Source organism: Lathyrus oleraceus, chromosome 6, assembly GCF_024323335.1.
Source record: "Lathyrus oleraceus cultivar Zhongwan6 chromosome 6, CAAS_Psat_ZW6_1.0, whole genome shotgun sequence".
NCBI classification, from domain to species: domain Eukaryota; kingdom Viridiplantae; phylum Streptophyta; class Magnoliopsida; order Fabales; family Fabaceae; genus Lathyrus; species Lathyrus oleraceus.
In genome coordinates, this window is record NC_066584.1 from 301,683,940 (window position 1) to 301,698,590 (window position 14,651).

The 14,651-nt window shown below is 32.4% G+C and overlaps 2 protein-coding genes across 2 annotated transcripts; both read left to right on the forward strand.

Moving 5' to 3' along the window:
* Positions 1 to 555: 555 nt before the first annotated feature.
* On the forward strand, positions 556 to 2,231 carry LOC127095313 (uncharacterized). Its single transcript, XM_051034022.1, has 3 exons — positions 556 to 1,407; positions 1,674 to 1,817; positions 2,001 to 2,231. The coding sequence occupies exons 1-3, from the start codon at positions 556 to 558 to the stop codon at positions 2,229 to 2,231; spliced, it is 1,227 nt and encodes a 408-aa protein (XP_050889979.1).
* Positions 2,232 to 9,386: 7,155 nt separating this feature from the next.
* On the forward strand, positions 9,387 to 11,063 carry LOC127095314 (uncharacterized). Its single transcript, XM_051034023.1, has 3 exons — positions 9,387 to 10,238; positions 10,505 to 10,648; positions 10,833 to 11,063. Exons 1-3 carry the CDS (start codon positions 9,387 to 9,389, stop codon positions 11,061 to 11,063), a joined length of 1,227 nt encoding a protein of 408 aa, XP_050889980.1.
* Positions 11,064 to 14,651: the final 3,588 nt, after the last annotated feature.

Genomic DNA, 14,651 nt, shown 5'->3' on the forward strand with positions numbered 1-14,651 from the left:
TATTGGTTAAACTTGTTATATTAAATATTTTGGCTGAGATGTAATCTAAAACTAAAAAAGAAACTTGCTAAACCTATAAATAGTAGGGTAAAATGATTTTTTCAAATATTTTAAATTGCCAAAAACCCAATAAATTTCTCACAATTTTTTTTCTGTTGAAACTATATACCTTCAAATAAATAAAAAACACCTCAAACACAATCAATTATGATTCAACAAATACTCTGGGTTAGTAAAATATCATCTCTATTTTTAAAATATTTTTCAAAACTATGACAACCTTATAGATTTCTATTATAAATATAAGAAACAGGCAAGATCTTCACATATTCACAAACTTACATTAATCCATCTTTATTTTTAAAATTTGTTGGAAGTTCATCAAAGAGAAAATCTCCATTATGATTTTTCATGAGGTACATTTCTTTCAAATTAATTTTATTAATTTTTAAGGACTTATTCTAATATTTATATATCAATTTACATAAAATAATAAAATTACAAGCACTATTTTTAATTAATTATGTAGCAATAATAATTCACGTGCAGGTAAACATGAGGATGATCTCTAAAACAATTATTTTTTCATTATTAATACTGATGATCCTACCAAGCACAACTTACTCCCAACAACAAATGTCACGAAAAATTATCCATTCTGCAAAATATGTGTCTGAAAAGTTTGAAGTAGGACCCGGAGAAGTTGCGAATAAAGCATTGTTTGATATTGAGTTTCCAAAGGGCCATATTGGAGTCAAAAGCTTTGATGTTGATTTAATTGATGAACAAGGGAATTCTGTTCCATTGTATGAAACATACTTTCATCATTGGTTTGCTGTAAAATATATTGTAGCTAAGGGGAAGAATATGTCAGATGACCCTAATGATCCTACCGGGGGTCCCATTTACAAAAGAAATGATGGAACATGCAACGGAGGTATTCTTCCACTTTATTGGGGTTTAGGAAGTGAATCGCGAGGAACAGTTTCAAATCTTCCACATCCCTTTGCAGTTGAACTAGGTAACCCTGCAAATATTACAGAAGGATGGGAAGAGAGATGGTTATTTAGTCTCATGGTTATTGATACGCGTGGTACAAAAGATAGAAAAAGTTGCACTGAGTGTAGGTGTGACCAATTCAATCTTCCAGAGAATTTTTATAATGTGACGCCTGACATACATGGAAAACCATTGTCCCCCGAATATAAAGGAGGAGTCTTTTGTTGTCAAAATGGATTTCAATGCAAATTGGAAGAGGGGTTTCAAGCACCAAGGAGAAAGCTTGCTCTAAGATACAAAATAACTTGGGTGGATTGGGACCAAGATCATATTCCTGTTAGATTTTATGTACTTGATTCTACCGATCGAGTCAGAACAAATGGTTCTGAAACAACCCATGATTGTCTGGTAAGCAAGTTACTTAAATTATATTTTTCAATTTCTTGATCAATTAAGTTAAATAAAGATAAAGATATAATTCAAAAGATTGAGATATGCACCTTAGAAGAAGGTTCGTGGAAACTCTAGTTACTAACATAACATTTACTAATAATTTACATTTCCATGTAAAAGTTAGATAAAAACAATTCTAAAACCTTATAATAACATATATTTTTAATCAATTTGCACGTTATAAATAATTGGTTGATGAGTATATTTTATGATTTTTACAGGCAGAATATACTATTCCAGAAAACATTAGTAACGACCCTTTTCATGTTCAAAAAGCAAGCATCCCTATAGAAAAAGGTGGTTATCTTATTTACGGCACCGCTCATATGCATACAGGTGTTGTTAATGCAACACTATACGGACAGGTCGGTAGAGTTTATTTTTAATTTGACAATTTTTTTGAACATGATTATATTTGATTAATTTAGTTTTTAATTGGTGATAAATATGCCTGATTCTATACATCGTTAAATTAATTTGTAATAATGTATTTTTTAATCTTTAATATTTATTAACTTAACATATTTTTTGTTGGATTCATTAATTAGGACGGAAGAATATTGTGCACATCAACACCAAGATACGGAACTGGAACGAAAGCGGGAAATGAGAAAGGTTATGTTATTGAAATGTCAGTATGTTATCCTAAAGAAGGTTCAATCAAGATTAAGGATGGTGAAATTATGACCGTAGAATCTAGATATAAAAATGAATTTACCACTGGAGCTATGGGACATATGTACTTCTATTTGGCTGATCGATTACCACACACAACATAGACATCAAACTCTTATGATTTTTATTTATTTTATGTCGAGTTTCATTCTTATATACATGTTATTTACCATTTATCATTGATAATGACAAGTACTACATTCGATATTTTTTTATTTGTAAGTAATTTGTATTGATAAGTCTATAATGAATACTTTGACCCTTATATTTTTAAATTTATATTTCAAATTAAGATTTGGTGAATTAATTATTAGTGGTCCCATCCATTCAATATATTAAAATCACAAAAATGTTAAGATGATATGGAATGAGTGTCTTTAAAATTAAACTGTAACCTTGCATTTAAATTTGAGTCTCGAAACAAAAACATGTCAATATCTATATAGTTATACCGACTCAATTTGTTAGTATTTGCAATTAGGCACGATAGTTACTATATATATATATATATATATATATATATATATATATATATATATATATATATATATATATATATATATATATATATATATATATATATATATATATATATATATATATATATATATATATATATATATATATATACATACTTCAACTTTAGCCAAACTAACTTTTTTATTTTCTTTAATTTACTATAGCCACGTAAGTTCTCTCATTCTATTAACTTTGTTTTCCTTCACTTTTGGAAATTTCTATTATAAAATAATTTTTGCATTAAATGTTTGAATTAATTCATTTTCAGTAACTTTTAGACAATGTTTGTTAGAGGATATTTTAGTATTTCTACTTAAGTCTCACTTGTATTTAAGTAAGTGAGAGGTGTAAACAATATTATTATTTCTTTTGCAGTCTGTGGAATGTAGCAGAGCATGTGTGTGTGGTGTGTGTGTGTGTGTGTGTGTGTGTGTGTGTGTTGTGTGTATGTGTGTGTGTGTGTGCGTTTGTTGTAACCGTTTTAGAGTAGTGGAAGTTTATTATTATTCTCTATTCTCTCTCTTATTTTCATTGTTTATCTTTATCATGTTGTACACCAACAATTGATATCTAGAGCTCCGATTCAGATCCATATGGAAACACCACGGGAAACATGAGTGAAAGAGTGAGGCGTTGTGTGATTGATTTATGTTTGGAGAATTCGTGTTAAATTTCTGATCAGAATCTTAACAGAATCACATATCTTGATTCTGCGGGATTGGGAAATAATGTGTTTAGGTGAGATCTTAGTGTATTGCACAAGGTTGAAGATGAACGAAAACGGTAATCTGAGTACCAAGCTTCCAGTGTTCAATGGCAATAACTAGAATTGTTAGATGATTCAGATGGATGTGTTGTTTGGAGCTCAAGATGTTCTTGATCTCGTCAATGAAGGTTATGCTGTACTTCTAGAAAATGCAACGGATGCGCAGAGAAATGCTCAGCGTGAGGAAAAAGGATCAGAAGGCGTTGTTCTACATCCATCAGTGTGTGAATGTGAACATGTTTGAGAAAATCGTTGATTCGACGATGGTGAAAGTTGTATGAGACACATTGATGAGGTGCTATGACAGTGACACATCAATGAAAATGGTGAAACTTTAGTCTCTATGTAAGCAGTATGAGAATCTCCCCATGAAAAACAATGAGAAGGTACCTGACCACATCTCCAGAGTAATTCTGATCCCAAATGAGATGAAGTCATATGGAGAAACTCTTTCAGAAGAAAGTACCATTGAGAAGGTACTTAGATCTCTTACTCCTCAAATTGATTACATCGTTGTAGCAATTGAACATTCTAAGGATCTGAGCACCATGAGAATAGAATAGCTGCAAAGCAATCTAGAGGCGCAAGAGTTGCGAATAACTGAAAGAACCTCTGAGAGAGAGGTAGAGCAGGATTTGAAAGCTTCTTTTCTCAAGAAAGACCAGAAGTAGTCTTGGCCAGACGTCAAGAAAAGACCTGGTAGGTCTCATAAGTAAGAAACCTTAACTTATAGGTGTCAAAAGGGAAAGGAGAAGTACGACAAGAGAAAAATTCAATGTTACTGTTGTAAGAAGTTTGGCCACTTCGCTGCAGATTGTTGGTCAAACAAGGAGAGAAAATTAGACGAAGTGAATATAGCCAGAAGTTGTGATGACAAACATGTGTTATTAATGGCTTCTGATTTTGATAGTGCATCTCTAGAAGACTGGTGGTATATGGACATTGGTTGTTCAAACCATCTTACTGGAAATAAGAATTGACTGGTTGATTTTGACTCTGGGAATAAGACCAAGATCATATGTGCTGATGATAAGTATCTGAATGTTGAACGAATGGGGAATGTTAGAGTGATTATAAATAATGGAAAGTTTGCGTTAATTCAGAACGCCTGGTATGTTCCTAGCACGAAGAGCAATTTGATGAGTGTAGGTCAATTAATTGAAAATGGATTCTCATTTACCATGAAGGATAATCTTTTGAAGTTGTATGATTATAATCAGAAGCTGATTATGGAGTCAGAACATGGAAGGAATAGAATAATCAAGGTGAATGTTAAAACTGCATACTCTGAATGCCTTAATGCAACAAGTATTATGAATGAAAGTGAGTTGTGGCACAAAAGATTTGGTCATTTGAACTTCATAAGTTTAGGACATCTGAATTCAAAGAAACTGGTACATGGAATTCCTGCAATTAAGAAACCAGAAAAGTCATGCAATATGTGCATGAGAGGTAAGCAACCATGACTTCCATTTGCATCAGCAGTAGCTCCAAGAGAAAAACATGCTTTGGAAGTAGTGTATTCTGATGTATGTGGACCACTTCCAGAACCTTCACTAGGAGGGAATAAATACTTTATTTCATTTGTGGATGAGTTCACAAGGATGACATGGGTATCCTTTATAAAGTTCAAACACGAGGTGTTTGATAAATTTAAGAAATTCAGAATCAAGATTGAGAAACAGAGTGGTTAGACTCTGAAGATTCTCAGAACTGATGGTAGATGTGAGTATAACTCTACATAGTTCAAGAAGTTCTGTGAGGAGAATGGAATTGAGCATGAAGTGACTGCTCCATATACTCCTTAACACAATGGTCTCGCTGAAAGGAGAAACTGAACTTTTCTTGATATAGCAAGGAGCATGCTGAAGGAGAAGAGGCTTCATAAAACTTTGTGGGGAGAAGATGTTGCCAATGCAGCATATATGCTCAACAGGTGTCTAACCAAGAAGCTGAAGGAATTTTTTCCTTTGGAGAGGTGGACTGAAGATAAGCAAAGTGTGAGTCATTTCAGAGTACTTGGTTTTGCCTGTTATAAACACGTTCTAGATGTTATTAGAAAGGAGTTGGATGATAGAAGCAAGGTAATGTTACTGGTGGGGTATCATAGTACATGTGCTTATAAGATTTATTGTTCATTCACTAATAAGGTTGAAAGTTAGCATAGATATTATTGTTAAAGAGTCAGAAGTATGGGATTGGAGCAATTATCAATCCAACTCCGGTGCAGAGTTAACTTCTGAAGATATTGATTTAAATTCTGAAGATGAGTCAGAGCTTGAAAATGGTTCTGAGAATGAGTCAGAATTAGAAGGCGAGATTAATTCTGAGGAAGAATCTAATTCTTATTCAGATTCTGATGGTGATTCAGATTCTGGTGATCCTGATTTTGATGGTGGTTTAGATTCTGGTGGAAGTCCAGATTCTAGGAATATTCCAGATTTTGAAGGTGGTCATGCTTCTGAAGTTGGTACTTCTGGAGTTCCAGCATCTGATACTGTTCCAGAATCAGAAGGTTCTGAATAAGTTCAGAGGCCACAAAAAAATTAGAAACATTTCGAGAAGGTTTGTAGAGTTTAACATGCTTCAAGATACTGAAGCAGATTCTGAAGGAGAAGTTATTCAGTGTGCCATGTTAGTAGACTATGAACCCGTGAGTACAAAAGAAGCTCTCAAGCAGAAAGTCTGGCTCAAGACCGTGAAAGAAGAACTTGATGCCATAGAGAGAAACAAGACTTGGAAGTTGACAGAACTTCCAAATAATAAGAAAGCCATTAGCATGAGATGATTTTATAAGGTGAAGTTAAAGCCAAATGGATCAATTGGCAAACATAAAACAAGGTTAGTTATGAGAGGTTTTCTGCAGAAACGTGGGTTAGATTACTTTGAAGTGTTTGTGACTGTAGAAAGACATGAAACAATCAGGCTGGTGACTGCAATAACTGCTAATATGAATTGGCCTCAGATGCATTTAGACATCAAATCTTCATTTCTGAATGGTCAATTAGAAGAAGAGGTTTATGTGTAATAACCTCATGAATTTAAGAAAAAAAATCAGGAAGGGATGGTGTACATATTACACAAAGCTTTGTATGGACTGAAGCAAGCCCCTAGAGCTTGAAATTTGAAAATTGATTCATTTTTCAAGAAGTAGGGATTTCAGAAAATGTGAGATGGAGTATGGTGTCTATGTTCAACATACTTCTAAAGGTAATATGATTCTGGTGTGTCTGTATGTTGATGACATATTGCTAACAGGAAGTTGTGAACATGAGATAACTAAGTTCAAGAAGGATTTGATGAATGAGTTTGAGATGACTGATTTAGGAAATATGGTTTATTTTCCAAGGATGAAGATTATGTACTCTGAGATATTTGTGTAATACCAGACCTGATATTTGTTATGCAGTTGGAATAGTGAGTAGGTTTATGAGTAAACCAAAGTTGTCTCATTACCAAGTTGCTGTCATAATTCTGAGGTTTATAATAGGAACTCTGAAGTATCGAGTTTTGTTCTCTTCTGTTGTTGAAACTGACTAAGAAGTTCTGAGTTACTCAAATTCTGATTGGTGTGGAGACTGAGTTGACAGAAGAAGTACTTCCGGATACTTATTTAAGTTTATGGGAAGTCCTATTTCTTGGTGTTCCAAGAAGCAACCAGTTGTTGGTTTGTCAACCTATGAAGTATAATATATTGGAGGTCTTGTGACTGCATGTCAAGCTATGTGGCTTTTGAATTTACTGCAGGATCTGAAGATCAAAGTAAACGAGCCTCTGAAGCTGATGATTGATAACAAGTCTGCAATTAATCTTTCCAAGAATCTAATACTGCATGGAAGAAGCAAGCATATTGAGACTAAGTATCATTTTCTGAGAAATCAGAATCAGAATGAAGTGCTAGAAGTTGTGCATTGTAGCACCCAGAAGCAGCTTGTAGATGTTTTGACGAAGGCGGTTAAGACTGGTCAATTTCTCCGCTTGAGAGATGTAATTTATGTTTTTAGTTTTGGTTAAGCTGAATGTTTTAGTTTTGTTAGAGGATATTTTAGTATTTCTACTTAAGTTCCACTTATATTTAAGCAAGTGAATGGTGTGAACAATATTATTGTTCCTTTTGTAGTCTGTGTGGTGTAGTAAACCAGTGTGTCTGTGCGTTTGTTGTAACTGTTCTAGAGTAGTGAAAGTTTGTTATTATTCTCTCTTGTCTGTCTTATTTCCATTGTTCATCTTTATCACCTTGTGCACCAACACTAGAATCAAGATATTTGACATAATGATTATTTGCATTAGTAATTTTTTTTGACCATATAATTATCTATAGCAAGATAAAAAATTGCTCATTTGCACCTGAGCCAATTTTTTTACTAGATTTTCAACAAAAATTATAAAACCATGCATAATTGTCTAGAATATTGTACATGAAGTCATAAGGTGGCAAAATATATATCAAACAAAAGTCCGAAGACAACATTCAGAATACAAGACTCGAACAAATAAAATATTTCTTTTGAAACAAAAATACAAAACAAAAGATTAGTATGTACATATACATAGCTAACCACCTTCGAGAATTGGAAGCATATCACTTGGTCTTCTTCTTCCCCTTGGCTCGGTTCACCTACTAATTATTTGAAAAAAAAACCAATCAAGATGAGATAATAATCTTAATAAGTTCCAACGGATCTAACCTAGGTTTGTTCCATAATCCTGAGACACACACAAATAATAATCTTATCCGCGACTTATAAGAACTTTTTATATAATAGGTACCTAGGTTTAAGAATTATTTTTTAAAATAAAATAATAAATGTCGCGGTACTTTTTCTATAAATGAAATAAAAACTTTATCATAAAATATATTATTTGTATTAATTGTGCATAAAATTTTAAATATTTAATATAATAACTTTTGAGACAATTTTGATCGCCTCAGTGTTTATGATGTGGGGTATATTTTATATTCTCATTAATTGTATATTTACTTTTATTATTAAAAAAATAAATTAATTAAAAAATAAATTTTAAAAATTAATATCGCTGATTTACTTTTTCTTTTTGTGAAGGATTCATAGGACTTTTAAAAAAAATGTTTGTTATCATGAAAGATACGATATGAATTTAATTTACATAAACTATACAATAATATAAATGAACTAAAATCTTATGTATAATGCTAATTGATAAAATTTGTCATCACAAAGTTTTATGAGATGAACAATGTTACATTACATATATAAAAAGACTTAAAATTTCTTGACAAAAAAAGGTTTAAAATTTAGTTGAACTGTTCACATGAATAAGAGTAACACTATGTCTGATTTATGTTTTTTTGATGAAATTGTTTGACAAAAATGAAATAAAAGACAACAACAAAAATCTTTAACTAATCAACTCTGCTCTTGAACAACCTACTAATTAACTATTGGTTAAACTTGTTATATTAAATATTTTGGCTGAGATGTAATCTAAAACTAAAAAAGAAACTTGCTAAACCTATAAATAGTAGGGTAAAATGATTTTTTCAAATATTTTAAATAGCCAAAAACCCAATAAATTTCTCACAATTTTTTTTCTGTTGAAACTATATACCTTCAAATAAATAAAAAACACCTCAAACACAATCAATTATGATTCAACATATACTCTGGGTTAGTAAAATATCATCTCTATTTTTAAAATATTTTTCAAAACTATGACAACCTTATAGATTTCTATTATAAATATAAGAAACACGCAAGATCTTCACATATTCACAAACTTACATTAATCCATCTTTATTTTTAAAATTTGTTGGAAGTTCATCAAAGAGAAAATCTCCATTATGATTTTTCATGAGGTACATTTCTTTCAAATTAATTTTCTTTTTTTTAAGGACTTATTCTAATATTTATATATCAATTTACATAAAATAATAAAATTACAAGCACTATTTTTAATTAATTATGTAGCAATAATAATTCACGTGCAGGTAAACATGAGGATGATCTCTAAAACAATTATTTTTTCATTATTAATACTGATGATCCTACCAAGCACAACTTACTCCCAACAACAAATGTCACGAAAAATTATCCATTCTGCAAAATATGTGTCTGAAAAGTTTGAAGTAGGACCCGGAGAAGTTGCGAATAAAGCATTGTTTGATATTGAGTTTCCAAAGGGCCATATTGGAGTCAAAAGCTTTGATGTTGATTTAATTGATGAACAAGGGAATTCTGTTCCATTGTATGAAACATACTTTCATCATTGGTTTGCTGTAAAATATATTGTAGCTAAGGGGAAGAATATGTCAGATGACCCTAATGATCCTACCGGGGGTCCCATTTACAAAAGAAATGATGGAACATGCAACGGAGGTATTCTTCCACTTTATTGGGGTTTAGGAAGTGAATCGCGAGGAACAGTTTCAAATCTTCCACATCCCTTTGCAGTTGAACTAGGTAACCCTGCAAATATTACAGAAGGATGGGAAGAGAGATGGTTATTTAGTCTCATGGTTATTGATACGCGTGGTACAAAAGATAGAAAAAGTTGCACTGAGTGTAGGTGTGACCAATTCAATCTTCCAGAGAATTTTTATAATGTGACGCCTGACATACATGGAAAACCATTGTCCCCCGAATATAAAGGAGGAGTCTTTTGTTGTCAAAATGGATTTCAATGCAAATTGGAAGAGGGGTTTCAAGCACCAAGGAGAAAGCTTGCTCTAAGATACAAAATAACTTGGGTGGATTGGGACCAAGATCATATTCCTGTTAGATTTTATGTACTTGATTCTACCGATCGAGTCAGAACAAATGGTTCTGAAACAACCCATGATTGTCTGGTAAGCAAGTTACTTAAATTATATTTTTCAATTTCTTGATCAATTAAGTTAAATAAAGATAAAGATATAATTCAAAAGATTGAGATATGCACCTTAGAAGAAGGTTCGTGGAAACTCTAGTTACTAACATAACATTTACTAATAATTTACATTTCCATGTAAAAGTTAGATAAAAACAATTCTAAAACCTTATAATAACATATATTTTTAATCAATTTGCACGTTATAAATAATTGGTTGATGAGTATATTTTATGATTTTTACAGGCAGAATATACTATTCCAGAAAACATTAGTAACGACCCTTTTCATGTTCAAAAAGCAAGCATCCCTATAGAAAAAGGTGGTTATCTTATTTACGGCACCGCTCATATGCATACAGGTGTTGTTAATGCAACACTATACGGACAGGTCGGTAGAGTTTATTTTTAATTTGACAAATTTTTTTGAACATGATTATATTTGATTAATTTAGTTTTTAATTGGTGATAAATATGCCTGATTCTATACATCGTTAAATTAATTTGTAATAATGTATTTTTTAATCTTTAATATTTATTAACTTAACATATTTTTTGTTGGATTCATTAATTAGGACGGAAGAATATTGTGCACATCAACACCAAGATACGGAACTGGAACGAAAGCGGGAAATGAGAAAGGTTATGTTATTGAAATGTCAGTATGTTATCCTAAAGAAGGTTCAATCAAGATTAAGGATGGTGAAATTATGACCGTAGAATCTAGATATAAAAATGAATTTACCACTGGAGCTATGGGACATATGTACTTCTATTTGGCTGATCGATTACCACACACAACATAGACATCAAACTCTTATGATTTTTATTTATTTTATGTAGAGTTTCATTCTTATATACATGTTATTTACCATTTATCATTGATAATGACAAGTACTACATTCGATATTTTTTTTATTTGTAAGTAATTTGTATTGATAAGTCTATAATGAATACTTTGACCCTTATATTTTTAAATTTATATTTCAAATTAAGATTTGGTGAATTAATTATTAGTGGTCCCATCCATTCAATATATTAAAATCACAAAAATGTTAAGATGATATGGAATGAGTGTCTTTAAAATTAAACTGTAACCTTGCATTTAAATTTGAGTCTCGAAACAAAAACATGTCAATATCTATATAGTTATACCGACTCAATTTGTTAGTATTTGCAATTAGGCACGATAGTTACTATATATATATATATATATATATATATATATATATATATATATATATATATATATATATATATATATATATATATATATATATATATATATATATATATATATATATATATATATAAACACTTTAACTTTAGCCAAACTAACTTTTTTATTTTCTTTAATTTACTATAGCCACGTAAGTTCTCTCATTCTATTAACTTTGTTTTCCTTCACTTTTGGAAATTTCTATTATAAAATAATTTTTGCATTAAATGTTTGAATTAATTCATTTTCAGTAACTTTTAGACAATGTTTGTTAGAGGATATTTTAGTATTTCTACTTAAGTCTCACTTGTATTTAAGTAAGTGAGAGGTGTAAACAATATTATTATTTCTTTTGCAGTCTGTGGAATGTAGCAGAGCAGTGTGTGTGTGTGTGTGTGTGTGTGTGTGTGTGTGTGTGTGTGTGTGTGTGTGTGTGTGTGTGTGTGTGTGTGTGTGTGTGTGTGTGTGTGCGTTTGTTGTAACCGTTTTAGAGTAGTGGAAGTTTATTATTATTCTCTATTCTCTCTCTTATTTTCATTGTTTATCTTTATCATGTTGTACACCAACAATTGATATCTAGAGCTCCGATTCAGATCCATATGGAAACACCACGGGAAACATGAGTGAAAGAGTGAGGCGTTGTGTGATTGATTTATGTTTGGAGAATTCGTGTTAAATTTCTGATCAGAATCTTAACAGAATCACATATCTTGATTCTGCGGGATTGGGAAATAATGTGTTTAGGTGAGATCTTAGTGTATTGCACAAGGTTGAAGATGAACGAAAACGATAATCTGAGTACCAAGCTTCCAGTGTTCGATGGCAATAACTAGAATTGTTAGATGATTCAGATGCATGTGTTGTTTGGAGCTCAAGATTTTCTTGATCTCGTCAATGAAGGTTATGCTGTACTTCTAGAAAATGCAACGGATGCGCAGAGAAATGCTCAGCGTGAGGAAAAAGGATCAGAAGGCGTTGTTCTACATCCATCAGTGTGTGAATGTGAACGTGTTTGAGAAAATCGTTGATTCGACGGTGGTGAAAGCTGTATGAGACACATTGATGAGGTGCTATGACGATGATGCATCAGTGAAAATGGTGAAACTTTAGTCTCTATGTAAGCAGTATGAGAATCTCCCCATGAAAAACAATGAGAAGGTACCTGACTACATCTCCAGAGTAATTCTGATCCCAAATAAGATGAAGTCATATGGAGAAACTCTTTCAGAAGAAAGTATCATTGAGAAGGTACTTAGATCTCTTACTCCTCAAATTGATTACATCGTTGTAGCAATTGAACATTCTAAGGATCTGAGCACCATGAGAATAGAATAGCTGCAAAGCAATCTAGAGGCGCAAGAGTTGCGAATAACTGAAAGAACCTCTGAGAGAGAGGTAGAGCAGGATCTGAAAGCTTCTTTTCTCAAGAAAGACCAGAAGTAGTCTTGGCCAGACATCAAGAAAAGACCTGGTAGGTCTCATAAGTAAGAAACCTTAACTTATAGGTGTCAAAAGGGAAAGGAGAAGTACGACAAGAGAAAAATTCAATGTTACTGTTGTAAGAAGTTTGGCCACTTCGCTGCAGATTGTTGGTCAAACAAGGCGAGAAAATTAGACGAAGTGAATATAGCCAGAAGTTGTGATGACAAACATGTGTTATTAATGGCTTCTGATTTTGATAGTGCATCTCTAGAAGACTGGTGGTATATGGACATTGGTTGTTCAAACCATCTTACTGGAAATAAGAATTGACTGGTTGATTTTGACTCTGGGAATAAGACCAAGATCATATGTGCTGATGATAAGTATCTGAATGTTGAACGAATGGGGAATGTTAGAGTGATTATAAATAATGGAAAGTTTGCGTTAATTCAGAATGCCTGGTATGTTCCTAGCACGAAGAGCAATTTGATGAGTGTAGGTCAATTAATTGAAAATGGATTCTCATTTACCATGAAGGATAATCTTTTGAAGTTGTATGATTATAATCAGAAGCTGATTATGGAGTCAGAACATGGAAGGAATAGAATAATCAAGGTGAATGTTAAAACTGCATACTCTGAATGCCTTAATGCAACAAGTATTATGAATGAAAGTGAGTTGTGGCACAAAAGATTTGGTCATTTGAACTTCATAAGTTTAGGACATCTGAATTCAAAGAAACTGGTACATGGAATTCCTGCAATTAAGAAACCAGAAAAGTCATGCAATATGTGCATGAGAGGTAAGCAACCATGACTTCCATTTGCATCAGCAGTAGCTCCAAGAGAAAAACATGCTTTGGAAGTAGTGTATTCTGATGTATGTGGACCACTTCCAGAACCTTCACTAGGAGGGAATAAATACTTTATTTCATTTGTGGATGAGTTCACAAGGATGACATGGGTATCCTTATAAAGTTCAAACACGAGGTGTTTGATAAATTTAAGAAATTCAGAATCAAGATTGAGAAACAGAGTGGTTAGACTCTGAAGATTCTCAGAACTGATGGTAGATGTGAGTATAACTCTACATAGTTCAAGAAGTTCTGTGAGGAGAATGGAATTGAGCATGAAGTGACTGCTCCATATACTCCTTAACACAATGGTCTCGCTGAAAGGAGAAACTGAACTTTTCTTGATATAGCAAGGAGCATGCTGAAGGAGAAGAGGCTTCATAAAACTTTGTGGGGAGAAGATGTTGCCAATGCAGCATATATGCTCAACAGGTGTCTAACCAAGAAGCTGAAGGAATTTTTTCCTTTGGAGAGGTGGACTGAAGATAAGCAAAGTGTGAGTCATTTCAGAGTACTTGGTTTTGCCTGTTATAAACACGTTCTAGATGTTATTAGAAAGGAGTTGGATGATAGAAGCAAGGTAATGTTACTGGTGGGGTATCATAGTACATGTGCTTATAAGATTTATTGTTCATTCACTAATAAGGTTGAAAGTTAGCATAGATATTATTGTTAAAGAGTCAGAAGTATGGGATTGGAGCAATTATCAATCCAACTCCGGTGCAGAGTTAACTTCTGAAGATATTGATTTAAATTCTGAAGATGAGTCAGAGCTTGAAAATGGTTCTGAGAATGAGATCAGAATTAGAAGGCGAGATTAATTCTGAGGAAGAATCTAATTCTTATTCAGATTCTGATGGTGATTCAGATTCTGGTGATCCTGATTTTGATGGTGGTTTA